Source organism: Sorex araneus, chromosome 5, assembly GCF_027595985.1.
Source record: "Sorex araneus isolate mSorAra2 chromosome 5, mSorAra2.pri, whole genome shotgun sequence".
NCBI lineage: Eukaryota > Metazoa > Chordata > Mammalia > Eulipotyphla > Soricidae > Sorex > Sorex araneus.
Genome location: NC_073306.1, coordinates 119,399,039 through 119,425,546, shown reverse-complemented (window position 1 = coordinate 119,425,546; position 26,508 = coordinate 119,399,039). Strand labels below are relative to the sequence as shown.

Sequence of the window (26,508 nt, the reverse complement as noted above, 5' to 3'; positions counted from 1 at the left end):
TTAAATTGTTTTTCAAGGAACTACTGGTGACTTGCTTGTTTGAGTAACTTCTGAAACTTTTTAACTTTGCAGCAGAAGACGTTCTCGAAGCAAAAGTCCATTCAGAAAAGACAAGAGCCCTGTGAGGTAGCTGTTGTCCCATTTCTTTCTTTGGAGCTTTTAGCATTTGTAAAGCTTTTGGGATTTTTGTGGCACTAAATTAAATCACATTTATTGGCCATTTGGACAAAATTAAATAGTTACGTTTGGTAAAATTAGCACAGTTTATTTGAATTATGAAGTTTTGAATAATGAAGCATAGAATGGATCTGGGACTAGGAAAAACAGTAGTACAGTGACTACAGTGTGTGACCCAGATTCACATAAAGTCTAATGTTGCAGCGTCACATAAAGTCTCCAGTCTTGGTGGTCTTACCTGGAGGTACTGAAGGAGTTGTGCTGTGCCCAGGAGTAAACCCTGAATATTGGGTGTTACCCAAAATCTCCCAGGCCCAGTAATGAAAGTTCTAATTTATTATCTCTGATGTTCAACTAAATTTTTTACTGTGGCGGCTAGTAGAACGCTTGTTGACCATTGTTATTTGTTTAATGGAAAAGTAATTTCTAGTCACAAGTTTTACCATTTGATTCTTAGGAGAAGTAATTTCCAAAGGTTTAACTAAATTGGTCATTTTTGGACCATATTCAGTGGTTAAGGGCTTATATGAGGCTCCTTTTTAGTTGTTTAGGGTTCCTATGGTGCCAGAATGGAACCCCGGGCCTCCAATGTTCATCCATCTTTGGCTCCAAATTGACATTCTTTTTGTTGGGTGGACTACTCTGCTGATACTCAGCTGTTTCCATGGCTTAGTTTCTAGGCCTTTTGAGCCATCTTTTGCTCTTAACAGTCTTGGTGGTCTTACCTGGAGGTACCGAGGAATTGTGCTGTGCCAGGGATTAAACCTAAGAGTCTATGTAAGACATTAAAATCCAGCCCTTTGAATTATATTTGCTGACAAGCATCGATCTTTTATTTGTGTAACGTATCACTTTTTGAGGAATGTTTCGTTGAATAGTAATACTTTCTTAAAAATGTTTTGGTGCATCTTCACCCACCCTAGGTGCTTCCCCTATATTATTTGTATTGGGGTCCCATGTAGCTGTGCTTAGGGCTTACTCCTAGATTAAGCTCAGGGATCACTCCTGGCAGCTCAAGGAGCCATATGGGAGGCCAGGGATTAAACCCAATTGGCCATGTGCAAGGCAGGTTCCTTTGTTTGTCCTAGCACTACAACTCCTTTATTTGATAAATTTTCATTATCCTAAGATTTGGTGAAAGCCTTGGAGATACTAAGGATTTTTATAATAGACACTAAGGTTTTTAATTTGTTATTATTGTTTCTGTGCCACATCCTGTAGTACTTTCTTAATACTCCTATCTGGGTGCTTGGGTTTTGTTTCCAACTGTACTTGGGAGACCATGCGGTATTGGGGATGGAGCCTGGGGCACTGTACTCCAGTACTTACCTATCTCTCTGCTCCATTAACTATTGATGTGGGTTACTGATAAGAAAATTGCCCTTCAGTTCTCATCCTCTGTATTCGGTTTTGTCCCTCTGTTTTTCAGTAATATATTTAAACTACTTTCTGATTTCTTATTAAGACTACTAGTTTTACAGGTAGAATACTCCAGAAGTACTTTAGCAAGTCCAAAATATGTCAGTATGTTGATATATTCAAGGTCAGGTTTTCAAGGTGGTCAGAGTTGTGGTTTGTATCACACCTAGTGATTAGGTATTATTTCTGGTTCTGCCTAGTGACCTCCAGCTGATCTGGGGAGCATACATTTTGCTGGATACACTACCCAGGGTGAACCACCAGCTTAACTTTAGTCTTAGCAATATTTTGTATTAAATTATGAAATACCATCTGTTATTTCACATGAGTAGCTTTCTAATTTTTTTAAGGCTATCTGTAAAAATGACTAAAGTGAATCTCAATATTAGTTTTTTATTTTGTTTTGTTTTGTTTTAAATCAGTTTATGTTTGGTGATGGTTGCTGTCTTTTTTCTTTTTGTTCCTCTCTACTGGGAGGTTGAACTCATAGCCTCACACATAGAAAAGGAGCTGTCTACAAATGAATGCCATTCCTGATCTTTCTCTTGGTATTCAACAGTTTTAGGGCTATAGGGGTGGTAAAGTATCTGATTTGCTTGTATGAAACCAGTGTTCAGTGCTAAGCACTGCAAAAAAATTTTTTTTTCTATTAAATTTATGTAGTCTTACACTGATCTAATTATAATAAACAGGGCCAAGACCATGTAAGTTAAATCTTGGTCAATTCCTGGGACAGTTAGCATCATAGGGAGGTGACGCTTTTGCTTCACAGGAAAGGATTCCTGGGCCACAAATTTTCAACTATCAGGTTATCATTGAGTGGCACCCAGACTCTTGATCACCTCTAGAGAGTCCCTTCTAAGAAAATCCTACAGTTTCTTTTATATAGTTATTAAAGTTCTTAAACTTGGGGCCCAGAGATCTAGTACAGTGGGTAAGGTACTTGCCTTGCAGTTGTCTGAACTGACTTCTATCCTTAACATCCTGTATGATCCCCTGAGCACTACCAGGACTGATCTCCTGGGTGCAGAGCCAGGGATAACCCCAGTGAATTTCTGGGAATAGCTCAGAAACTGAGGGAAAACAGTTTTTAAAGAATTGACCAGGAGAGGGGCTGGAGCAATAAATAGCACTTCGGGTAGTGCGTTTGCCTTGCATGGAGCTGACCCGAGTTCGATTCCCAGCATCCCATATGGTCCCCTGAGCAACTCCAGAGGTAATTTCTGAGTGCAGGGCCAGGAGTAACCCCTGTCCATCGCTGTATGTGACCCCGCCCCCCAAAAAGCAAAACAAAAATTGACCAGGAAATGTGTTACAGTGGTTTGGTATATGCTTAGGATGCCTTCCTTTATGACACCAGATGTTCCCCCAGGTATTGCTAGGTGAAGCCCTGGAGTTCTCAAACACTTGTGGGGTGACCTGTGTAATGACAGGCAAACCAGGACCCGAGCTCCTTTATGTACTTGGGACTTGCAAACTATATTCCAGTTGGCTAGGAATTAATAAGTAGAAGATCCTGAGAGATGGAACAGTGGAAAAGGCACTTGACTTCCATTTGGCCAACCCAGGTTGAATCCATTGCAACCGAAGTAGTCCCTTGAGCACTGCTAATTCTTTGCAGAGCCAGCGTAGCACTTGAGCATCTCTGGGTGTGGTTTAGAAACAAAACAAAATTCTAAATAGGTTTCCCAGGGCTCCTGAGCACTGCTTAGGAGACTCAACAAAAAGGCCAGAACGATTTTAGACTGAACCTATTTATGTTTTGGATTTTATCCTCTCACCCTCCCCTTGGGCTCAAACCCAGATTGTGGAGCTGTTACAGAACAGCATTGTTAGATTTGATACTAATTTTGTAATCAATCAATTCTGTTGCTGTTTGTTCTGTTTGTGTAGAATTTTTTTTTTGGTCTGCAAGAGACCATGGGATGACCATCAGAGATTAAACTTAGGTCAGGATGGTTATGTTCAAGGCAAACTCCTACCTGCTATGTTATTGTTATGCCACTGAAAATAATTACTTTGCTGCTGCTGGGGCTCAAACTTGAGATCAGATTCAAGACATGCGCTTTGCTGCTAATCTCTATCCCCTCTCTAAAAAATGTTTTTAAACTATTTTGAAATCAATTTTAATTCTGAATCACCTTTTTTTTTTAAAAAAAAAACTCAGGGAACCAATTGATAATTTAACTCCTGAGGAAAGAGATGCAAGGACAGTTTTCTGCATGCAGTTGGCAGCTAGAATTCGGCCACGGGATTTGGAAGAGTTTTTCTCTACAGTAGGAAAGGTAATTGTACATTATATAAGTGGGTTTTGTAGAAATAACATAAAATACACATCTATTTAGAGTTCGGTTAGGGGGTTCATTTTTATAATTGTGTTTTGCCTTGTGGAATTTAATAGAATTGGAAGTTACCAAGCGAATGTTTCAAAGAGAAAACAAGTAGGTTTCAACTTTACTCAGGCAAAGAATTAATAGAGATATGTGGAGATAATTGATTGGTATCATATGCCTCACATAATGAAATTTGGGGTGGCTTGATCTTTGTGGATCAGTCTAAACAATAGGTTCTTTGTACATTAATGTCCTTTCTTCAACATTATTTAATAATGCTGAATGTGGTGGGCTGCACAAAATAACTTGTTTTAAATGTTTTTCTTTTTATTAGGTTCGAGATGTGAGGATGATTTCTGACAGAAATTCAAGACGTTCTAAAGGAATTGCTTATGTGGAATTTGTTGACGTTAGCTCTGTTCCTCTAGCTATAGGATTAACTGGCCAGCGTGTTTTAGGAGTGCCCATCATAGTACAGGCATCCCAGGTAATTATTTTCTAACTGTACTTTGATTATGTTGATACGATATATTTTGGGTGGGAGGGTTTACCAAGCATTTCTCAAGGGGACTTTGCGTACTAATGAGAATTTATTAATTGCACCAGATGTTTTATGTTGCCCTGTGGTATTAGGGAACCAGGCCTCCAGGGATATACTGACATATGCAGAAATAGTCCTCTTCAATAGACCATATGTTAGGGATCAAACCTTTGCCTTCATTGTGCAAAGAGTTTGTCTAAAGTGGAGCTAACTTAGGTTCTGACCTGAGAAATTTTAAAATTTTAAGTTTGAAGTCATGTTTTAAGAAGATCTGATAAATGGAATTATTAGTTGGGAATAAAAGCAATTAAAATCATGCTTTACCCTTTCTGATTCAAATGGAATAATTTTAGAAAGATTGTTCCACTGACTATATCAAAACATTCTTAGAGTTCACTGGTATTTGTCTTGTGGCGGGGGGGGGGGGGTGAGCCATCCAATATTAACGCCTAGGTGTGCTAGGGATCTGTGGCGTTCTCATACAAGTATGGACTCCAGCTCTGATATTTGGTCCCCTCTGGTGCCTATTAAAATACGAGTTACTGGGAACAGCACAAGTAAGTGGGTTGGCTGCTAGCCTTGCAGGAGGCTGATCAGGTTTTTATCACTGGTATCTTGTATTGCCTCCAGAGCACCACCAAGAATAATTTCTGATTGAATAGCCAAGAGTAATTTCTGATTTTAAACCCTTTGCATCTCTGGGTGTATCTCCAAAACAAAAAGAAATACTATTATCGGGGCTGGAGTGATAGCACAGCGGGTAGGGAGTTTGCCTTGCACGAGGCCAACCCGGGTTCAAATCCCAGCATCCCATATGGTCCCCTGAGCACCGCCAGGGGTGATTCTTGAGTGCATGAGCCAGGAGTGACCCCTGTGCATTGCTGGGTGTGACCCAAAAAGCAAAAAAAAAAAAAAATACTATTATCATGTCAGAAAGATAGTGGGTAGGCTTTTATACCTTGTACACCGATAACTTCCATTTCAGTCACCGACATACCAAATAGTTCCCGTAATATCCAGAGGAGTATTCCTCAGCGCAGAGTGAAGATTTTCACTGAGCATGTGTGTGGCCCCAAAACAAATTTTAAATACAAACTATATAGTTCAAGTATTGAGAAGTATAGTCAGAGTGATAGTATAAAGTAATTTAAATGTGTCAAAATAATAGTATAGGGTTTTTTTTGTTTCGTTTTACATTTTTGGTGGAACCATACCCAGCTGTGCTTTAAGAGTTAACTTCTAGCTCCTAGCAGGACTCAAGGGAACATGGTGTGCTAGGGATTGAAGCAGTAAATTGCATGCAAGGCAAGTACCTTACCAGATGCAGTAGTATCTCACCAGCCCTTTTTTTTTTTTTTTTTAAAGAAATATTTTATTGAACCACCGTGCAAACAAGAAAAAAAATACAAAGCTTTCAGGTTTAAGTCACAGTCAAATACTGATTAAACGACCATCCCTTCACCAGTGCACCCGTTCCACCACCAAGAACCCCAATACACCCCCCTCCCACCCCACCCCCCATCTAAGTACCTAATGATATTCCCATTATTCTCTCTATATATTGAGTACATTTCATATTTCCATACAGAACTCACTATTGTTGATTGGAAATTTCCCCCAACAATCAGGCTTGCTGAATAAGCATCATCTAATAATTTCTCTTCCTTGGTAAAAGTGAAGACATTGAGGCTATTGTGGCCGTGCGGTTTTGGGTTTCTAATATTTTAGCTCAGTTCACAGTCAAAATGGATGGCTGCAAGAATCTGTTCTGGTGCCAAAATGGGTTAGGAGACCTCAGGATCACAGTCAGTAGGCGCGGAGGCTCTGCTTCTCGTGCCGCGGCTCTCGGTTCATCTCTGGGCGGAAGGCGCGCCGGGAACACCTCCCCTCCCAGGATCACCTACAGGCTACGTCACTAAAGAGAGTCCTACCTCCTGGTGGAGGGGTCTTAGAGGGTGGCTCTCACCGCGTGGCTGCTGCCGCTGCCGCCATTTTCGCTCAGAAAAATGGGGTGGAGAGGGAAAAAAATCCCTCCCCGGGCTGCACGAGGTTGTAGTTCAGTTCACAGTCAAAATGCATGCCACCAGCCCTTTTGATACAGGAATTCAGGCACTTTTCGTGGGTGATGTTCAACCAGAATTGATTTTTGAGTAGTAATACTCTGAGTGACCATTGAGCACAGAGCTCAAAGTTGCCCCTCAGCACCACCGGTTGTGGTGGTGTACAGACAAGCTAAAAAATCTTCTTTGGGCTGTAGTGATAATATAGGGGGCAGGGAGCTTGCTTTGTACTTGATGACCCATGTTCAATTTCCAGCACCCCATACTGTCTCCTGTGTCCCGGTAGTGATCCCAGAGCTTAGATCCAGGAGTAATAAATACCTCCACCTCTGGGTCTGACCAGCAGACCACCAAACCAAAAAGCCTCACATAGTGGTCATCTCCCACAGTTTTGCAACTAAATCTTACAACACATGGCAGTGAAATACATTAGTGAATTATTTCTTAAGGACACGTGGGTTATACCAAAGGGCTGGGGCATGTTAGAGTTTCTGCCTAGTTTCATCTTTTGAATTACATGGTCTTCAGAGACATACCAGGGTGGTCCCCTGAAAGAGGTTGCTGCCTATGCCTTCCTAAAAGGCGTGCTGGACTTTAGGTGCCAAGGATCAAAGGGCCTTGTGCTCTATGAAGCTTTTACATCAGCTCTTCTCTCCAATAGCACAGCGGGTAGGGTGTTTTCCTTGCACGCGGCTGACCCAGGTTCAGTTTCTCCATCCCTCTCGGAGAGCCTGGCAAGCTACTGAGATTATCTCGCCCGCATGGCAGAGCCTGGCAAGCTTCCCATATTATATTGGATATGTAAAAAATAGTAACAACAAGCCTCACAATGGAGATGTTACTGGTTCCTGCTCCAGCAAATCGATGAACAATGGGACGACAGTGCTGCAGTGCTTCAGTACCTCCATCTCTCTTAATTGCCCTTTAGAATGGAAAATAATGCCCTCTTACCGTCTCTCAAATCCTGCCATGTTTACTTACTGCTAGCTCTATACCATTATTCCTGAGCATAGAGCTAGCAGTAAACCCTGAGCATCACTGGGCATGGCTCAAAACTTAAAGAGGTAAAGGGGAAAAAAGTTTCTATCTAGTATTTTAGAGGAGAACTCTATTTGAGTATTTACTTTCTTGATTGTAAACAGTGGGAAAATACTGAATCGAGAAATATTCTTATGGAGTTGTCCTTCCCCCATCCCCTCCCTGCCCCACTTTATGCTTAGAGATCACGAGATCACTCCTGGCATGGCTTGGGGACCACATGGGGTCCTGGTGATGAAATCTTGATGGTCACGTGCAAGACAAGCCCCCTACCTGCTCTAGACCTGGATTCTTTTTTTTTTTTTTTTTTTTTTGCTTTTTGGGTCACACCTGGCGAGGCACAGGGGTTACTCCTGGCTCTGCACTCAGGAATTACCCCTGGCCGTGCTCAGGGGACCATATGGGATGCTGGGATTTGAACCCGGGTCGGCCGCGTGCAAGGCAAACGCCCTACCCGCTGTGCTATCTCTCCAGCCCCCTAGACCTGGATTCTTTTTATTTGAATCTTGTGTTAAGTACTATTTCTCAGAGTTCAGAAGTTTATTATGAGACAAGGACTTTTGTTTAAATCTTCGTTGAGAATTACTCTATTACATCTTGAGTATTTTGCATGACTTCAATTTTATTAAATTAATGAAGACCAGACAATTGGTTACTTAGCATCTAGAAACTGTTTCTTTTTTGGAAGTGAGCAGAGATTTTAGCTACAGACACTTGTGCTCAAGGATCACTTCTGACTGTGTGGGATGTCGGGATATACTGAGTGCCGGCCGGGGCAAGAGCCTTACCCATTGTACTACTCTTGGTTCAGAGACAGTTTCAATCTATAACATTCCTAGGAATAATCTCATTTTCCACCTTTAAATTGTTTCTTTTTGATAGTATAATACACTCATGAATTATTTCATATATGAATTTTCTTAAATTTTACAACCTTTGTGGCCAGAGAGACAGTACAGTGGGAGGGCACTTCCGTTGCACATGGCTAAGTTCCACCCCTTAAATCCCATGTGGTCCCTAGGACACTGTCAGGTGTGATACGCAAAAACAAAAATTTGACAAAATTTCTAATGTTGTCAACAAAAATTCTATTTTTGTCAGACAATTTAAAGTCTGTATTTTTAGGATAGAATGAAATGCTGACCTTATAAATAGCTGATCCTGGCTGGTCCTACAAAACTCCGCCCAAACTGACCAGTACCAGGCCAGTACTGGCTAGTTCCTAAGGGATATCTGGGTGTTTTTCTAGACCTTGCAGAAGTAAATGCTTTAACCCCTCACTTCATCTGGCCCATCCAATTTTAAATTTGTAGTCATTTGTACAATTCAGTACCTTTTATCATAGTTTCATGTAAAAGGTGTCGTACTTTTTATTTTTTGTTTTATTTAATTTACTCACCATTCTGGTATCTTGAAATGCATTAAATAATTCATGTGTATTTCGTTTCATGATATTGTAGGCCGAAAAAAACAGAGCTGCAGCAATGGCAAACAATCTACAAAAGGGAAGTGCTGGACCTATGAGGCTTTATGTGGGCTCCTTACATTTTAACATAACCGAGGATATGCTCAGGGGAATCTTTGAGCCTTTTGGAAGGGTAAGTCAAATTTCTTCACTGTATACTGTTTTTCTTTTTAATTTTATTTTTATAAAGTTCACAGTAATTTAATGACGTTTAAAATTCCAACATGAGTCTCACCACCGTAGTTTTAATATTTGATTTTTTTTTTTTTCTTTTTGGGTCACACCCAGCGATGCTCAGGGGTTACTCTTGGCTCTGCACTCAGGAATTACCCCTGGCAGTGCTCAGGGGACCATATGGGATGCTGGGATTCGAACCTGGGTCGGCCGCGTGCAAGGCAAACACCCTACCCGCTGTGCTATCATTCCAGCCCCCAATATTTGATTTGTTTTTGAACCCTGGAACCGGCTTAAGTGCAGTGCTCTTATTCTGTAGTAAATCTTCATTTCCTTAATAATTGGTTAATAGCACAGCAGGTAGGTTGTTTGCCTTGCATATGGCTGGACCAGGTTTGATCTCTGGCATCCCATATGGTTTCCTGAGCACTCAAGAAGTAATTATTGAGTGTAAAACCAAGAGTAACCCCTGAACATTTCTGGATGTGACCAAAAATAGACATTAAAAAGAAGGAATGAAATTAATTTTATGTTTTTTAGAGAATTTGGGTACATATATGTAATGGTGCTTAGGGAGCTTTTAGTGCTATGGATCAAACCTGCATTTCTTTATACAAATTGTACATTTTACCCCTGTGAGATACTGGGCATCCTCAGTAGTTGTGACTTTTTGTTTGTTTTTGCTTTTGGATCACACCTGGCGATGCACAGGGGTGACTCCTGGCTCTGCACTCAGGAATTACTCCTGGCAGTGCTTGGGGACCATATGGGATGCTGGGAACCGAACACGGGTCGGCTGGGTGCAAGGCAAAAACTCCCTACCCGCTGCATTATCACTCCTGCCCCTAGTTGTGACTTTTTAAGTATATAATTTTTATGCTGTGTGATCGTCTGTCTGTGAGATGAATATTAAAATGGTGGGAAAGTGTGATCTGTAACTTGTTTTGGGGCCATGCTGGGACTTGCTCAGGCCTTGTTCCTGACTTTAAAATCAAAGGACACTGGGGCTGGAGTGATAGCACAGCGGATAGGGCGTTTGCCTTGCACGCGGCCGACCCGGGTTCAAATCCCAGCATCCCATATGGTCCCCTGAGCACCGCCAGGGGTGATTCCTGAGTGCATGAGCCAGGAGTGACCCCTGTGCATCGCCGGGTGTGACCCAAAAAGCAAAAAAAATAAAATAAAAAAAAATAAAATCAAAGGACACTGCTAATGAACCTTGGGAACCTTAAAGGGGATTAAACCCAATCCCCTATCTGCTCTTCACTTTTTCCTGCCCGTGGTTCTGTAAGGGTTTTCAGACAACTTTAGTCAGTTCCCCTAAAAGAATTTGTTAAGTTTTATAGTAACATGCATGTAAGCATTGCAAACACTTTTTGCTTGCATTCCGGACACATCTCAATGTGTTGGATACTTACCTAGCAATACTCAGGACTCTTCCCATTGTGCACCTTTAGGTATCGGATTCAAGATTGGTTTCCGGGTTTCTGTGCTCTCCATTTCTCTTTCTAGCCAGAAAACAGATGTGGGGAGGGTGGTTTGGGCCACATCCAAGAATGTTCAGGGTTTACTCCTGGTTCTGCACTCAGGAACTAACTTCCGGGAGTGTTCAGGGGACCAGTTGAGGATAGTGGAGGTCATTTGCATGTAAAGAAATAAATTACAGTACTATCACTTTGACTCCAGTATTCACATTATTTAGAATTCCTAAACAGTGTGCAGATACTTTGTCCCTAGAACACCTCACTCCGGATTTCTGCATTGATGAGTAGAACTATCAGGTACATGTTTTCATGCAGCCTACAGAATAGTGTGGTGCTTTCAGCCCACTCCATTTTTTAATGAACTGAACAATAATAAGGCATTGCCCATTTTGGATGTGTTTTTTTCTTTTTTCTGTTTTGGGTTTTGGGCCAAATCCAGTGATGCTCTAGTTACTCCTGGCTCTGCAATCAGGAGTTACTTCTGGCAGTGCTCTAGTGCTTAAGGGAGCTTCTGGGATGCTGGGGTTGACCCTTTGTCATCTGTGTGCAATGCGAGAACCCTACCACTATATGTCACTCTAGACTATGGGATTCTTTTCTTGTAGAAGTTCTAGTCATATTGAGAAGTTTCCTAGTTAAACTACTTTTTATGTCCATTCAATTTCTATCAATTTTCAGGTAGTCTTACTCTGTCTTTGTGTCCCACCTGGCTGTGCCCAATACAAGGAACTCTAAAAATTTTGCGAAAGTAATCTGAAAAACATTTTTTTTGTGCTTCGAATTGAACCTAGGGCTTCTTATGAATTGTGTGTGCTCTATTTTGAGCCTCGTCCATAACTTAATTGGTTTTCTAGCTAGAGGGATTTTGTTTTGTTTTTAGAAAATAGTCTAAGGTTAAGTATGTTTGTCATTTGTAAACCTCGTGATTTTCAATTTTAGATTGAAAGCATCCAGCTCATGATGGATAGTGAAACAGGACGATCCAAGGGGTATGGATTTATCACGGTAAGCAAATAAAAATATTAATGTAAATGAGTAATAACCTGATTCTTGAATTGATAGCTAGTAATTCATATCTGATTGATTTTATCAAATTAGTCTAAATGAATTTGACATTCCTGAATACTACTTAGAAGTCTCAAATTGCAACTCATGTAATTAAATTAGAGTTGGGACTCTGATTTTGTTTTTTTGGAGTGAAAAAGTTTTTCATTTGGTTTTTGATGCAGAGGGTTTTTTTTTCTTCTTTTTGGGTCACACCCATTAATACACAGCGGTCACTCCTAGCTCTGCATTCAGGATTTACTCCTGGGGGTCCTCGGGACGGTATGGGATGCTTGGGATTGAACCCCCCGGGTTGGCCGCGTGCAAGGAAAACTCCCAACTGCTGTGCTATCACTGCAGCCCAGATGCAAAGTAGTTTTTAATGAAACTTAATATGAAAGATATTAGGGGAAAGAATATAAGCTTCCAGGTGTAAAGAGGCGAAAAACAGACATGGAAGTGAGATAAGTGTTTAGGAAAGAACATGGGATTAAAGAGTAAGGCAGACAAAAATTTTTGATTTGCATCCTTTATTTTTTTTTTTTTCCAGTGTTGACACCACACTTAACTATAGTTGCTCTGTCTGATAACAGTACGGGTTGTTAGCTAGAATACTTTTGATGGGAGTTTCTTTGAAAAGTAAACTTGGGACCCGATATACTATAGGTAAAGGTCTTGCATTTTACATAGTTTATCTAGTTTTATTCTTGTTACCACTATAAGGTTCCTTAGTGCCCACAGGAGTGATCCTTGAGCACAGAGTTAGCACTATGACCTAAGTATTGCAGGGAATGAACTGAAAACTTTAATTTTGTGAGGCTCTGGGGTTAATCCTGGCTCTCCACTCAGGAATTACTCCTGGCAGCCCCATGCAAGGCAATGCCCTACCTGCTATACAGTCACTTGGGCCTAAACTGAAAGGTTAAAAAAATAATTTAATGTACTTAATAATGTGATAAAATAACACATTTGTACATTTTCCGATGTTTTATCAATAAAGGTGTCAATGAACTCTCATTTAACAGCAATTAAGGAATTTAATTTCTGGGCCAAAGCGATAGTAAACCAGTTGGGTGTGATGCTCACCTGTCAGGAAGCCAAGGAGTAGTGAACCCTGAGGGGCTGTGCCTGAAATTAGTCTTTTTTTTTTTTTTTTTTTGGTTTTTGGGTCGCACCCTGCAATGCACAGGGTTCGCTCCTGGCATTGCACTCAGGAATCACCCCTGGTGGTGCTCAGGGAACCATATGGGATGCTGGGATTTGAAACCGGGTCAGCCATGTGCAAGGCAAATGCCCTACCCTCCAGTTCCCAAATCAGCTCCAGTTCCCAAAATCAGTCTTGAGTATAGCGCGCCTATGTGGAGCTGCCCTCCACTCCATTATTGCCTCATATATCTTAATAAAATTAAAGTGTGTAGTGAAAGAATGTAGTAGTGATAGGTACATGGTCCATTTTATCTGGCTGCCATTGCCAGTGCATACGTGTGAAAGAAAAATTACAGTACTGAAACAGGCTGCATTATCAAACTTTTTAAATTTTAATTCATAGTTTTATCCATTTGTCACTGTGCAATACAAAAGCTTTCACAGTTTCTCTGGCCCAAGATTATTTTCTAAGAACTTAACATTGTGGATTTTGTGCCAGCCAGGAATTGATTTTAAGTTCCTAGGAGCTTGTGGTTCATTGCTGATTTTTAGCTAATTGGGCTGGTGTTTCAGTATCATGCCAATAGTATGTAGGGACCCACAGTGTAGGTTTATCTGGGTTACCCTAGCCTCCATCTTTAGCTTGACATTTTAGGTTACTTTGTGTGATGCCAGGGATTGTACATCTGGATGAACTTATGCAGGGTTGTATTTTAACGCATATACTTCCTTCAATGCCAGTTTACAACATTTTCATGGAAGAACTCTGATAGTAGTGTTACCCCTCGTCTGCAGTTAAGAAAAATTTTCTCTTTTAGTGAGTATTCGTGGATTCTATTTAGTGACATCTACATTACATCATTGTTAACCAAGAGTAGCACACTACATTGGTAGGATATAATGTAGAAGGCAAACCAATCTCAGGAGAAGTATGTTTAGACAGGTGTGTGTGTGTAAGCACACAGGGCTCAACCTTTCGTTACATTTTAATCTCTTAGAGAAGGGGTTAATGGCTTCTGGATGAAACAATAGCAATCTTCACCCTCCTCCCCCCAAAAGAAACCCCTATATGTTAATATATGTATATTTAATATATAATATATATTAAAATGTTAAGTGGATAGGAATATAGCTTAAAGGACAAGAGTACTTGCTTGTTATATTCTAGTCCTCGGTTTTATTTTCACCACTGCATGGCTCCTCAAGCATCACTGGTGTGGCCAGGGTACCCCCAAAATACCAACCGGTTGGTGACAGTCATTTCTGCTAGCACTGCATTTATGAGAGCAGTGCTGCAGTATTAGTCCTAAGCACACAATTCTGGCACTATCAGGGCAAGTATAGTACAATGTGGTCCCTAGCCTTCTTGAAATTCTGGGGATGTCTGAGTAAAGGAGAACAATAGAGACACAAAAAATTACTTTTAAAAGTTCAATTTAGAGACATGTTCCCTCCCTTTTAGAAGTTCATTTTTGTTGCAAATGACAAAATTTTAACTTTTCAAAATAAATTCATTTGTAATCCCCCCCCCAAAAAAAAAGTTCAAAAGTGTGCTTTCATACGTTAAGGTAAAAAATACGGGGGAGGGAAACTGCAGAAGAAAATTTTCCTTTTGTAAATGTCATATAATAATGATGGTGATACAAACTTGTTGAGGGTGTGATTGTTTGATTTGTCCTCAAACATGTTAAAAGCTTAAAACTTTTAACTGTCCTCAGCACATTTGTATGTGGGGTTCTGGAGATTCCATATTGTTTGAATTATTTAGGTTCCCACGCCTGACAGTTGTTACACAGCTCTCAACCTTTAGCTCCCAACCTTTAGCTCCTGAGCCAACTGAGTTGGCCACTGATCCTTCCCCTCAGTCTCTGAAATTAAGAAAAGTATATTTCATTGGCAATAAAATATGTGCCAAGGGGCTGGAGAGATAGCACAGCGGGTAGGGCGTTTGTCTTGCACGCGGCTGACCCGGGTTCAAATCCCAGCATCCCATATGGTCCCCTGAGCACGGCCAGCGGTAATTCCTCTATAAGAGTGAGATTCTGTGTCTTTTTCTCCCTTTTATTAACATAACTCAACACGGCCTTCTCCAGGTCCCGTCATTTATTGGCAAATTTCATCTTTTATCTTAAGAATGAGTAATATTCCTCTGTGTGTGTACATATATATCAACCATAATTTGTCTATTCAGTAATCTATTCTTGGACATTGTGATTGTTCCCTCTAGAATTTGGCTGTTGTGCCTTATCTTTCAAGAACATGGAGGGGGTGTAATTGTTTTTGGGTTCTTGTAAAAGCTGAGTTGGTGCTTGCAGTTTTAACTCTGACATCAGTTCCCAACATGTAAACCATGCAGTGAATCCTTTTATAATTTTTCCTTACTTAACATATAGCCCTATTACAGAATTACAAAGTTACTGACTTAAATTTCTCTTAGCCATTTTGGAGGGGAGAGGGAGCAAGAGGGCATACCTAGTGATCCTCAGGCTCTTTGAACTCAGGGATCACTTTTGGCAGTACTTAGGATCACATACAGTACCAGGAAAAGAACCTGGGTAAGCCATGTGCAAGATAAGCAGCCTATCCACTCTACTATCTCTCCAAACCTTTGATATACCATCTTTTGAAATTAATTTTTTAGTATTATCTAAAGAGTTTTTTTCAGTTGTATTTATACAAATTGTTACAAGTCTGGCTATTGGACTTTGTACTTTCTTTATAGTTTTCTGATTCAGAATGTGCCAAGAAGGCTTTGGAACAACTTAATGGATTTGAGTTAGCAGGAAGACCAATGAAAGTTGGCCATGTTACTGAACGAACTGATGCTTCCAGTGCTAGCTCATTTTTGGACAGTGATGAACTGGAAAGGACTGGAATTGATTTGGGAACAACCGGTCGCCTACAATTAATGGCAAGGCTTGCAGAAGGTAAGTGACTATAGTATGATGAACAGTTTATTGTAGGTTAAATAAGGATATTCTGGACCGTGGATACCAATAAAGGTGAAATTATTCTTTATTTTCTATTGTTTGGTGGGGGCACCACCATACCCACAATGTTCAATGGACTATTTGGTTCCGGCGGTTGAACTTGGGGTTTCTACATGAAAAACATGTCCTTGCATGTCCTCCTACCCAGTATCACATTTTGGGGCTATCAATATTTTTAAAGATATATGTAATTGCACAGATGACCTCACAGTTTAAGTTGAATTTATTAGAACCTTAATTTATCTGATTGCTGTTATTCCGAGTATTACAGGAAGTAGATCCAGTTTTGCTTTGACAACTTAGCAGTTACTTGGTATAATTTTAGTTCATTCTCTGCAGAGGTTTTTTTTTTTTTTTTTTGATGGGGACCATTATTAATGCTAGGAGGCTCGTCCAGGTCTCACATTTTATTTTATTTTTTTTATTTTTACTCCTGGCGATTCTTGGGGGACCATATGGGATGCCAGGGATCGAACCCGGGTCGGCCGCATGCAAGGCAAACGCCCTACCCGCTGTGCTATCGCTCCGGCCCCCAGGTCTCACATTTTAACAGTGCATATGGTCTGCCATAAATTGACCACAATCATGACCTGTTTTGCAGGGTTGCCAATTGTGGCAGTATTGTCTATGGCTGCTAAATTCCAGGGGTCCTTTAGTGTTTTGGGAACCATGTGGTGGCAGCAATTGGATCAATCCGCTTGCTAAACAAATAAGCAGATCCTTTCTCCCCTGCCCACTTTGATTTTTTTTTACCCGTTTTCCTCTCAGATTTGAAACTTTATTTCACATTAGATTTTTATAGTTTGTATTTAAAATTAACTGATATTTCTTTTAAAATATAATTTTGCTTGGGGCTGGAGCGATAGCACAGCGGGTAGGGCATTTGCCTTGCATGCGGCCAACCCGGGTTCGAATCCCAGCATCCCGTTTGGTCCCCTGAGCACCGCAAGGGGTGATTCCTGAGTGCATGAGCCAGGAGTGACCCCTGTGCATCGCCGGGTGTGACCCAAAAAGCAAAAAAAAAAAAAAGAAGATAAAATATAATTTTGCTCCTTTGGGCCACATTTGGTGGTGCTCCGGTGATACTCCTGGTTCTGTCATTAGAAATTCCTCCTGATTCTTGTGCAATTTGGTGTGCCAAATGAAGAGGCCTTCCTACTTTTCTACCACCCTAGCACCTAAACTTTGACATTTTGAAATGTGTTTTCATTTTGCAGAACAATTTCTCACGTACTTAGTTGTGTTTTTTTTTTGCTTTTGCTTTTTGGGTCACACGTGGCAATGCACAGGGGTTACTCCTGGCTCTGCACTCAGGAATTACTCCTGGTGGTGCTCAGGCAACCATATGGGATGTTGGGGATTGAACCCAGTTTGGCCTCATGCAAGGCAAACGCCCTCTGCTATTGTTCCAGCCCCTCACCTACTTAGTTTTAAATCTAAATTTCAGTCTCTCCATTCCCTCAGTCCTGCTCACAGGGGTCCCCACTCCTGCTTCTTACATTCCCCAGTTACCATGTAAGTTCTTTCATATACTGCCAACGAAACTGGCATATTGGAGGGGTCAGTGCCAAGAGTATTAACAGTACCTGTGGAAAGAACAAGTATATATTGACAGCAATCCCTCATTATTATTTGCCAGCTCGCCCATTGGGTTTTGTCTTCAGTTTGAAATGTTCTGTGGTTTCAGGATTATCAGATACGGTTGCTGTGTAGAGACACAACCAGCCAGATTGTAGCCACCATTAAGTCTCATGTTTCGTTTTTTACTATAAAGAGTTTTGTTAAAAGAAACATAAAACTAGCTATTTCCTGTCTAACATACTAAGTGCCTCCTCTTTTACAGGTACAGGTTTGCAAATTCCACCAGCAGCACAGCAAGCTCTACAAATGAGTGGCTCTTTGGCATTTGGTGCTGTGGCAGGTAGGAATTGAATCTTTTCTAATTTAAATCGTTGTTTTTTTTCATCTAATTCGAAAATTTACCAAATTTTTGCATTTAAAAGGACTCACTGAGAATTCAATTCATTAAGTACTTATAGCCTATATATTTAAAGAGTTGTTTCTTAAGTGGAGGTACCCCACAGCAGTTAATATTGACTGTTTCCATTGAAATTAGTGTATGAATTACTAAGAGTAGAATTTGCAGGTTACTGATTAATAAAATTTTGTTGGCTATACCCTCCTGTACTCTAAAGGTTTTCTGATAGTGAGGTTCCATGCCTTAACCAGAACGTAATGGGTTCTCCCTGTATGCAGACATACTGACATTTGATCCATCTCATGATTCAGTTTATTTAACTTTAAAGCAAATATATAGGGGCTGGAGCGATAGCATAGCGGGTAGGGCGTTTGCCTTGCACGCAGCCGACCCGGGTTCAAATCCCAGCATCCCTATGGTCCCCTGAGCAGGAGTAATTCCTGAGTGCAAAGCCAGGAGTAACCCCTGTGCATCGACAGGTGTGACCCAAAAAGCAAAAAAAAAGTAAAATAAAATAAAGCAAATATATAATGGTCACATACAGAGAAGTAGAGATCCTTAACATCAACACTCTTTCAACTCTATATTATAAAATACCCTAAAAGTGATAGTGTTTATAGAATCTCCATAATCATTTCCTAGCCAAACCACTTCTACTCAGTGGGCTGTAGAAGTACGCCCAACAATGTCTGGGGACCATGAGATATTAGGGATGAATGTGAGTTGCCAGATACCTGATACAAGTGATCCTAGTTCTTGTACTGTGTATTCAGCCCCTGGCTTACTTTCTGTGACTTTAATGTATGGAATAAATAAATCTTAATAGAACAGGTAAATTCCTGTGGCAAGATGGTCCATGATGTTATTAACTATATGATATATGTGTGGCATTGTTATAATACGTCTGAGTGGTCTGTTTGCTTCATGCTTTATTTAAACTCATTTCTATATTATTCCTAAAAAAGATAAATCTTTTATAGTGCATCCAGTGTGTATTGAGAATTTTTTTGTTTTAATTTTTATTTTTTGGCCACACCTGGCTGTGCTCTGGTCTTAAACCTGGCACTGCGTTTAGAATCATTATTAGAGGGGCTTGGGGAACCAGGAGAAGTTGGGGTATGAGGGATCAAACCTGATCAGTCATGTGCCCTATCTTCCCTAAAACTACCTCTCCAGCCTGAGAATATTTAAGTTTTATGTTGAATTAACTAATTTCTGTTGAATTCTGAGTTTGAAAACTTTGTAAAACATGACAGTTTTAGTTTTCACAAATAGCAATTTTCATTAAATATTCTCCCTTGAGTTTCTCACTACTTGTAGTATATATTGACGTTAATTTTTTAACATGTAAAATTCTTTATTGAGTGGGATGTTTGTAGTTAAAGAAAACTATTTCAAGAAATATATTCTGCTTTATGAATTGAAAGTTAAGGCTAGGGAGGTTACCCAGTGGTAGATCACTTCTCTTGCCCATGTGATTTTCTGGGTTCTGTTCATTGGCACTAAGAGATCAGGGATACTGGAAGAATGTTACTTAAACTGAAAGCTTTCCTAGTATTGCCCTTCAGTTAGGTAATTCTTGAATAAAATCCATTTTTTAAAAAAGTTTACTAGTTACTCACTTGATGCTAGTTCAACAAGATTTATTCTGTCTCTCAGTTTTGTTCAATGAAATGTAGCATTTCTTAACAACATGTTATATCTTGTAGTGTATCAAACATTTGCATTTGTTCTTTATTATCATTTCGTGTAATTAAAGAGTTTTTCGATGTCTATAGTTAACTGTATTTAGCTCTTAATTTAAAAAGACGTATTGATTATGACTAGTTCCCAGGCCACTTCAGTATTATTATATAAAGATTAACTATGAGCAGGTCTATTCGGATTACTTCAATAAAACATGGTTATGTAAGTGTTATTGAGGTATTGAATGTTTTTTGCATTCCTTTTCCCATAAATTGTTACTGGTGCAGGACTAATTTACATTCTTATTTGGACACCCACAATTAATCTCTCACACTACTTTTGGGTTGCGTATGTGGGGTGAGGGGTATCACAGGCATTGTCCTTCTGGGCTTATTTGACCACTATGCTCTGGGTGCTTTGTGGTTCTCCTGTCAAACCTGTGACTCTTCCATAAATGCATATACATTGGGGTTCTTTGGTTTTCTGGTTGTGTCATTCCTGGTGGGGCTCAAGAGCAGATGGGTTGCTGGGAATTGGATCCACGTTGGCTGCCTGTAAGGCAAGCTGTTTCCTTACCTGCTGCATGATCTCCGAGGTTCCCTGCTTTCCTCTTTTGAACCATCTCTTTTTAAACCAGGGTCTTTAAAACATTGACGTTAAATTGTTTGATATAATTGTCTTTGTAGCCTTTACCCCTTTTAAATAATAAAGTGGGTCCTCAAATACTTGGGAATGGGGCTTTGGGCTACAGTTGGTTTTCAGGGTTAACTCCTGACTCTGCACTCAGGAGATAGTCCTTGATTTGTTTGAGGGGGAACCATATGGGTTGCCCACATACAAGTCAAGTTCATTGAATGGAAGGCCTATGTCCCACCTGCTAAACTCCAGCCCTGGTTCTCAATATTTTTGTATACATTTATCCTGAAACTAGTAATACGCCCTTTTTAGGAAGTGCTGTTTTTCTTTACCTCAATGTATCAGTTCTTAGTTTCTCAACTAGACACAAGTGAGTCACCTAAAACATTTTCTTGAACTTTTAGTGGAATTTGTCTACACTTAAAATATAGATTTCTAACATCTGTACAACTTTATTTGATGAATAAAAAAAGACATTGTTCTAAAGTTTATTGACATTGTTCCTATGTTCATATCTTCAACTTGAGTAAAATCAGTTACATATCTTCAGTTCCCTGAGATGCCAATTTTGAGCACCTAGAACCCAGGTATTATATTCCCTGTATAACATGGGCTTTATTCTTGCCCATGATCAATATATATACTGGGCAAGAAACTCAAGTGGTAATAGTGTTACAATTGAAAGAATTCAAATCAAGTTCCTGAACCATAATGATTTTTATCTTACAATTTTATATAACTTCAAGATAATTTTACATAAGTTAACTTTTTGTAGAGACTTTCTGGGATTTTTAAAGGTTTCTTAACTTCCAGTGTAGAAAAATTATAAGAAAATAATATTGATGAAGTTCCCCTTTTTAATTCTAATTAAAATTTTAAATATGTCTGTCCATCATAGATCTTGTAACCTTTAAGTTTCATTTTGGTTTCATTTGATAACTAGATTAGTCCTAGAAACCATGTCTAATAAAATACCTCCTGGATTATATTTTGCTAAAATACTAAAACACTTTTAAGAATATGTACTTAATACTTAAAATGATCTCTTTCCCACTAATGTGATATCCTAAGTTGAGAGTTTTTTAGTGTTTTAGTGTGTTTTGCTCCAGTGTCTACAAGTTATAAAATTAAATTTTAAATCCCATGGGACTGATAAAAATAGTTAACTTCCCAAGTACTTGGAATTGAATTCTCAAGATCAGGGTATTCATGCATTTTCTGACCGGTGTGCTTCCCTTTCCCCATTTCCCATTATTCCCTTGGGAAGAGTAGCGTAGTGGAATGCTTTCTATAGAGTACAAAGATTAGTTATCAAGGCAAACATTTGCTAGGATAGGAGGGAAAAAGGCCCCAAAGCCTTGCAATGAGGAATGGGGAAGGAGGTTTGGCTGCCAGGTTTTACTATAAGTTCACTATGATAACCCTGCTACTGTAGTCCTCTTTTATTAATGCTTTCCTGACATTTACCCTGTTAGTTGAGGCTCTTCATTGTTCCTGCACTGAGCTGTAGAATTCTCTTTTGTTATAGATTTGCAAACAAGACTTTCTCAACAGACGGAAGGTGAGTTGAGTTTCTATCTTTTAAATGATAAAAAATATAATGAGACATAGTTGTTCGTTGTAGGTGGTATTTTGGATCAGATTATAGCTATGTCAGATATAGCTTGTACACATTATGTTGGTGTCATGCTGCAATTTGTATCAATTGTGTCATATCCAGATGTGACCCACCAGTGCTATGCACTGACATTAAGGTGTTATACTATTGATACATCTATGTGTGTATATACACAAACATATATCAGGAAACCTAAGCTGAGTTTTCTGTGTATATTTTATGAAAATACAATTTTCTGAAAATAATAAGGATAGGGGATGTTTCATGTTAGCTTTTATTTTAGTTCAGCCTTTTAAGCTTGTCTTTGTGTTTTGTTTGGTTAGTATTTCAACAGAAGTTAAAGTAAACTCAATATTTGTAGTTCAATAGTTTAGAATATGAATTACTTTCAACTAAAAAGGCTTGGTAGTAATGATTGACCATTTTATAAGATCTACTAAGCAAGAGAAAATTAATATCTAGAACTATAATTGCATGCAAATTTTAGTGATTGTAAAATTTTATAAGCAGGGTTCTTAAAAACGTATTCTCTAGTCAGTGCCATTTTATTGTGCAGTTTCTTCTAGACAGATTAGGTTAACATCTTTAAGGTATATTGTACTTGCTTTGAGAAAAGACTATGATTGAAAAGCACTATCTTGTGCACTGATAAAATTCAAGTGTGTAGTTTAATTTTCTAGCAAAGAAGTAGTATATTCAGCATTTCCTCATAGTTACTTAAAAGTAGATGATGTACATTTTCTTTTTACAATTTTAGTGCTGGATTCATTGTATCTTGAATTTATCTTACTTGAATTAAAATGTTTAGGTCATAGTTTACTTAATATTTTTTCAGTGTTAAAGTAAAATTCTCAGTGATTTTGTGTCTTCCACACATTTTCATTTGCTTGTGAATTTGGTACAATTTTTTTCTTACTGTAATACAAGCAAAATTGCATTAACTCTCCAGTAGAGATTTGAGTCTTTAATCATTTTAGTATTTCTGTACAGCTTGAAAATAGGAGAAAAGCTGAAAATAACTTGTGAATTCAGAGATACTTTATGATGTATTTTGTGTACAGCCCTAAGGTTTATTTAGAAAAGATTTTTCATACTTCTCAGGTCATCGTTTAATTATCATAATTTCTAATGCACTGTTTTATCCTTAGCTTGATTGTTGTTGTTATGTATTGGAATGAAATTTGATCAAATGTTATGATTCCGGTGAGTTCTGTAACAGCTACTGGTAATACTTTATCAATAACACAAATACTGGAGCAGCTGTGTGGAATGTGTGCTAACTATAAACTTTTAAACCAGTACTGGAATAAATGTTGCTCCTATAATCTGCAGGTGACCCATAGTTTTTTCTTAGTCAATTTTATAGGTACATGTTATTTTTAATCTGCAGAAAAACTGATCATTTACAAATTATTTTATCCTAAAATGTGATTTATATCCATAGGATATTAAATCCTAGATGGCTTGAGAATGTTATTTATATTAACATTCAGATAAAGATAAATAATATTATGAGCAGAAACTTTAAATGGTTTGCAGCTAAGATATATTTGGGATTTTATTCTTTGGGTTCCTCCAGTAGTTCTTAGGGGACCTGGTGCAGTAATCACTATCAGCCACATATATGTCAGTTGTACAGGACTGACATTTCAGTTTTGGGCCCGGCCATGCTTACAGGCCATACTGTGCAGTGAATGAACTTGGTGTGTTAAATGCTGCATGTGCAAAACATATTCTCCACCCTTTTTAACTCTCCTTAGCCTTTATTTGGCTTTTCATGGTTGTCATTATCTGCTTCTCAGAAAGTAATGAATGCCCAATCAATTACAAAAATGAATTGTTTATGTTAATATATTGATAATTGGTATTTCATTCATTTACTCTTAGAAAAATGGGTTCCCATTTTAGGATTGGTTACATACCATATGTGATTGCCTTAGTTTCCAGTGATCTAAACTGGGGTACTATTACATACATATACATAAATGAGAAAAAATACTGATTAGACAACCTTAGTTTCTATTTGGGTTCCAGAATTTTTGGGTTTTTGTTTTATTCATTAGGGTTTTGCTGATATATTTTCCTTGAATCTAATTTCACTTTCTCTCTTTTTTAGCTTCAGCTTTAGCTGCAGCTGCTTCTGTTCAGCCACTTGCAACACAATGCTTTCAACTCTCTAACATGTTTAACCCTCAAACGTAAGTTTTTCTTATACACACACACTTTATTCTATAATGCAGTATGGGTCTTTTGTTTAATTTGGCTTTTCAGGCCCACCTTGTGACACTGAGTGGGTATTCCTGCTTTTACATTTAGAATCATGCCTGATGGGCTCAAGGACTGTATTGGATGACTATGCTCAAACCCAGAATGGCCGGTGTACTGTGGCCCCTTGTTTGGTTAAGTTTAAGGTATATATACTGAGGAAGTTATGATAACTTAATAGTTTTGATGTTTTCATATGTTTATATCGAAATATAGTGGGGTTCTTTTGCTTTTTTTTTTTTTTTTTCCTTTTTGGGTCACATCTGGCAATGCACAGTGGTTACTCCTGGCTCTGCACTCAAGAATTATTCCTTGCGGTGCTCAGGGGACCGTATGGGATCCGGGGAATCAACACTGGGTGGCTACGGGCAAGGCAATCATCCTACCTACTGTGTTATAGCTCCAACCCCTGTTTTGTAATATAAGCAGTAAAACAATTTCTAATCAAAGAGGTAGGCAGTGTTAGCCCTGACATGTTCTCAGGTTGCCTCATCTTGTACTCAGAAATCATGTAATGTCAGAGATTGAAAATTGTTCTCCTTACTGCACAGTAGTTACTTAGGAAATGGGCTTGGGGGTGGGGGGTTAACTGCCTACAATATTTCATTGCATAAGATTTTAATGCATGTTGATTACTTTAATTTCTCAGATGTTGCTGTCAGTTTTTTGTTCCTTTTGGGAGAAGGTCTTCACTAAGTGTTCTTAAAAGCGTATTAAGTTTAGGCCATTTCAGTAGTTTGGTTTTGGTATGGCTCTCCCCATGACTGAATCTTTGCTCTTTTCTCAAAGAATCACATTTGTTGTTGCAATTCAATTTAGAAAATCACCCTTAATCACATTTACAATCTCTTGGACCCATTCTTTACAGGCCTTGACTTTTAATTTTTAATCTCGTTTCATTCAAATTTAAACAACCAGGTAGGTTTTGTTTTAATGGGAGTATGGACTGCAAAATGATAGGACAGGGATTAAGACAGTTTTAGGCGATGAAGTACTAGGAATTGAATCTTCACAATTCTAACTTACGCTAAAACATTTAGTTTATATGCACCAATAGTAATTATGGAGTTTTTGTTTTTGAACCACACCCGCAATATTCAGGGTTACTCATGATATTGGGCTAAGGAATTTGTCCTGGGAGTATATGGCATGCCAGGAATCAAACCTGGGTTGGCCTCGTACAGGGTAACTGCATAATCCATTGTACTATCTCTTGCTACCCTAGCAATAGTCTTTTTCTCTTTGATTTATTCATGCTTTGAGTTCTATGTTAATCGTTAGCAAGAGACTTAAATATCATTCATTAACTATTTGATACATTAGCTAATTCTTATAAATTACATTATTCAGTGTAAGATTATCCTTTTTGCTCAATTTTTAAATTTATCATTATACTTGATAAAATGTTGCTTCATGCAGTAACTTGAATCCTTTATAAATTGCTATTTGTAATATGTCTTTCCATCCTTTGAATAAGATTTTTTTTTTTTTTTTTTTTTTTTTTTTGCTTTTTGGGTCACACCCAGCGATGCTCAGGGGTTACTCCTGGCTTTGCACTCAGGAATTACTCCTGGCGGTGTTTGGGGGACCATATGGGATGCCGGGGATCGAACCCGGGTCGGCCGCGTGCAAGGCAAACGCCCTACCCGCTGTGCTATCGCTCCGGTCCCAAGATTTGTATTTTTAATGCCTTTTTTTTTTACGTTGAAATGACTTGATCTACGTCATTGAAGTGTTTAATAGAGTTAACAATGTTAAGCTAGTTTAGCCATATTTTGTATCATTTTCTAAGTTTCTGTGTGTCTAATGTGTTTTATACTTTTACAGAGAAGAAGAAGTCGGATGGGATACCGAGATTAAAGATGATGTTATCGAAGAATGTAATAAACATGGTGGAGTTATTCATATTTATGTTGATAAAAATTCAGCTCAGGTACTTGATTTAATTAATGTCTTGTAAGTTACTTAGTCTTTGATCATGACCACCGAGGTTTTACTCCCATACAATTCCTCTTTCCGACAGGAAAGATTCCTGAAAAGTGTGAGGAGTAAGTGTTGAGTACTCAGGATATTCTCCAGACTACTGCCCCCATACTATCCTCCCCTGACCCTCCCCCCAAAAAAAGGAATTAATATAAATAATGATGTGTCTTGTCACATTTACTTCTCCTGAAAAGAGCAGTTTGGTTTGTTTTTGTTTATTGACATACTGGCATTGCTTTTGAATTATTTGTGGCCCTGTGCCACAAAATCTTGGAGGTGATTTTTAAACTGTATGAGAATCACAGGGATCTATCATTTGAGTGTGTGGAAAGTACCCTCCCCTTAGTATTATCACTGTGGTCCAATTTTTTTTTTTTTCTTTTAAGGGTAGGCGATTTTCAAAAAATCATTTAGGTCCTTCCTCACCTGAGGTGTATTTATTCAAAATATTTTAAAGAAATTTTTGTTGTT

At 38.8% G+C, this 26,508-nt stretch overlaps 1 protein-coding gene across 4 annotated transcripts in view; it reads left to right on the top strand.

Moving 5' to 3' along the window:
- Positions 1-26,508, top strand: part of RBM39 (RNA binding motif protein 39) — a 37,791-nt gene that overhangs the window by 10,148 nt on the left and 1,135 nt on the right. For 2 of the 4 annotated variants that reach the window (XM_004612518.2, XM_004612521.2), the window contains 10 exons: positions 73-126; positions 3,764-3,881; positions 4,264-4,416; positions 9,029-9,166; positions 11,631-11,696; positions 15,604-15,808; positions 17,715-17,792; positions 21,700-21,732; positions 23,906-23,987; positions 25,882-25,987. In XM_004612518.2, the coding sequence (XP_004612575.1) occupies positions 73-126; positions 3,764-3,881; positions 4,264-4,416; positions 9,029-9,166; positions 11,631-11,696; positions 15,604-15,808; positions 17,715-17,792; positions 21,700-21,732; positions 23,906-23,987; positions 25,882-25,987 (1,033 nt within the window). Of the gene's footprint in view, positions 1-72; positions 127-3,763; positions 3,882-4,263; positions 4,417-9,028; positions 9,167-11,630; positions 11,697-15,603; positions 15,809-17,714; positions 17,793-21,681; positions 21,733-23,905; positions 23,988-25,881; positions 25,988-26,508 lie in introns of all 4 variants that reach the window. The other 2 variants (XM_004612517.3, XM_004612519.2) reach the window with 1 other exon arrangement.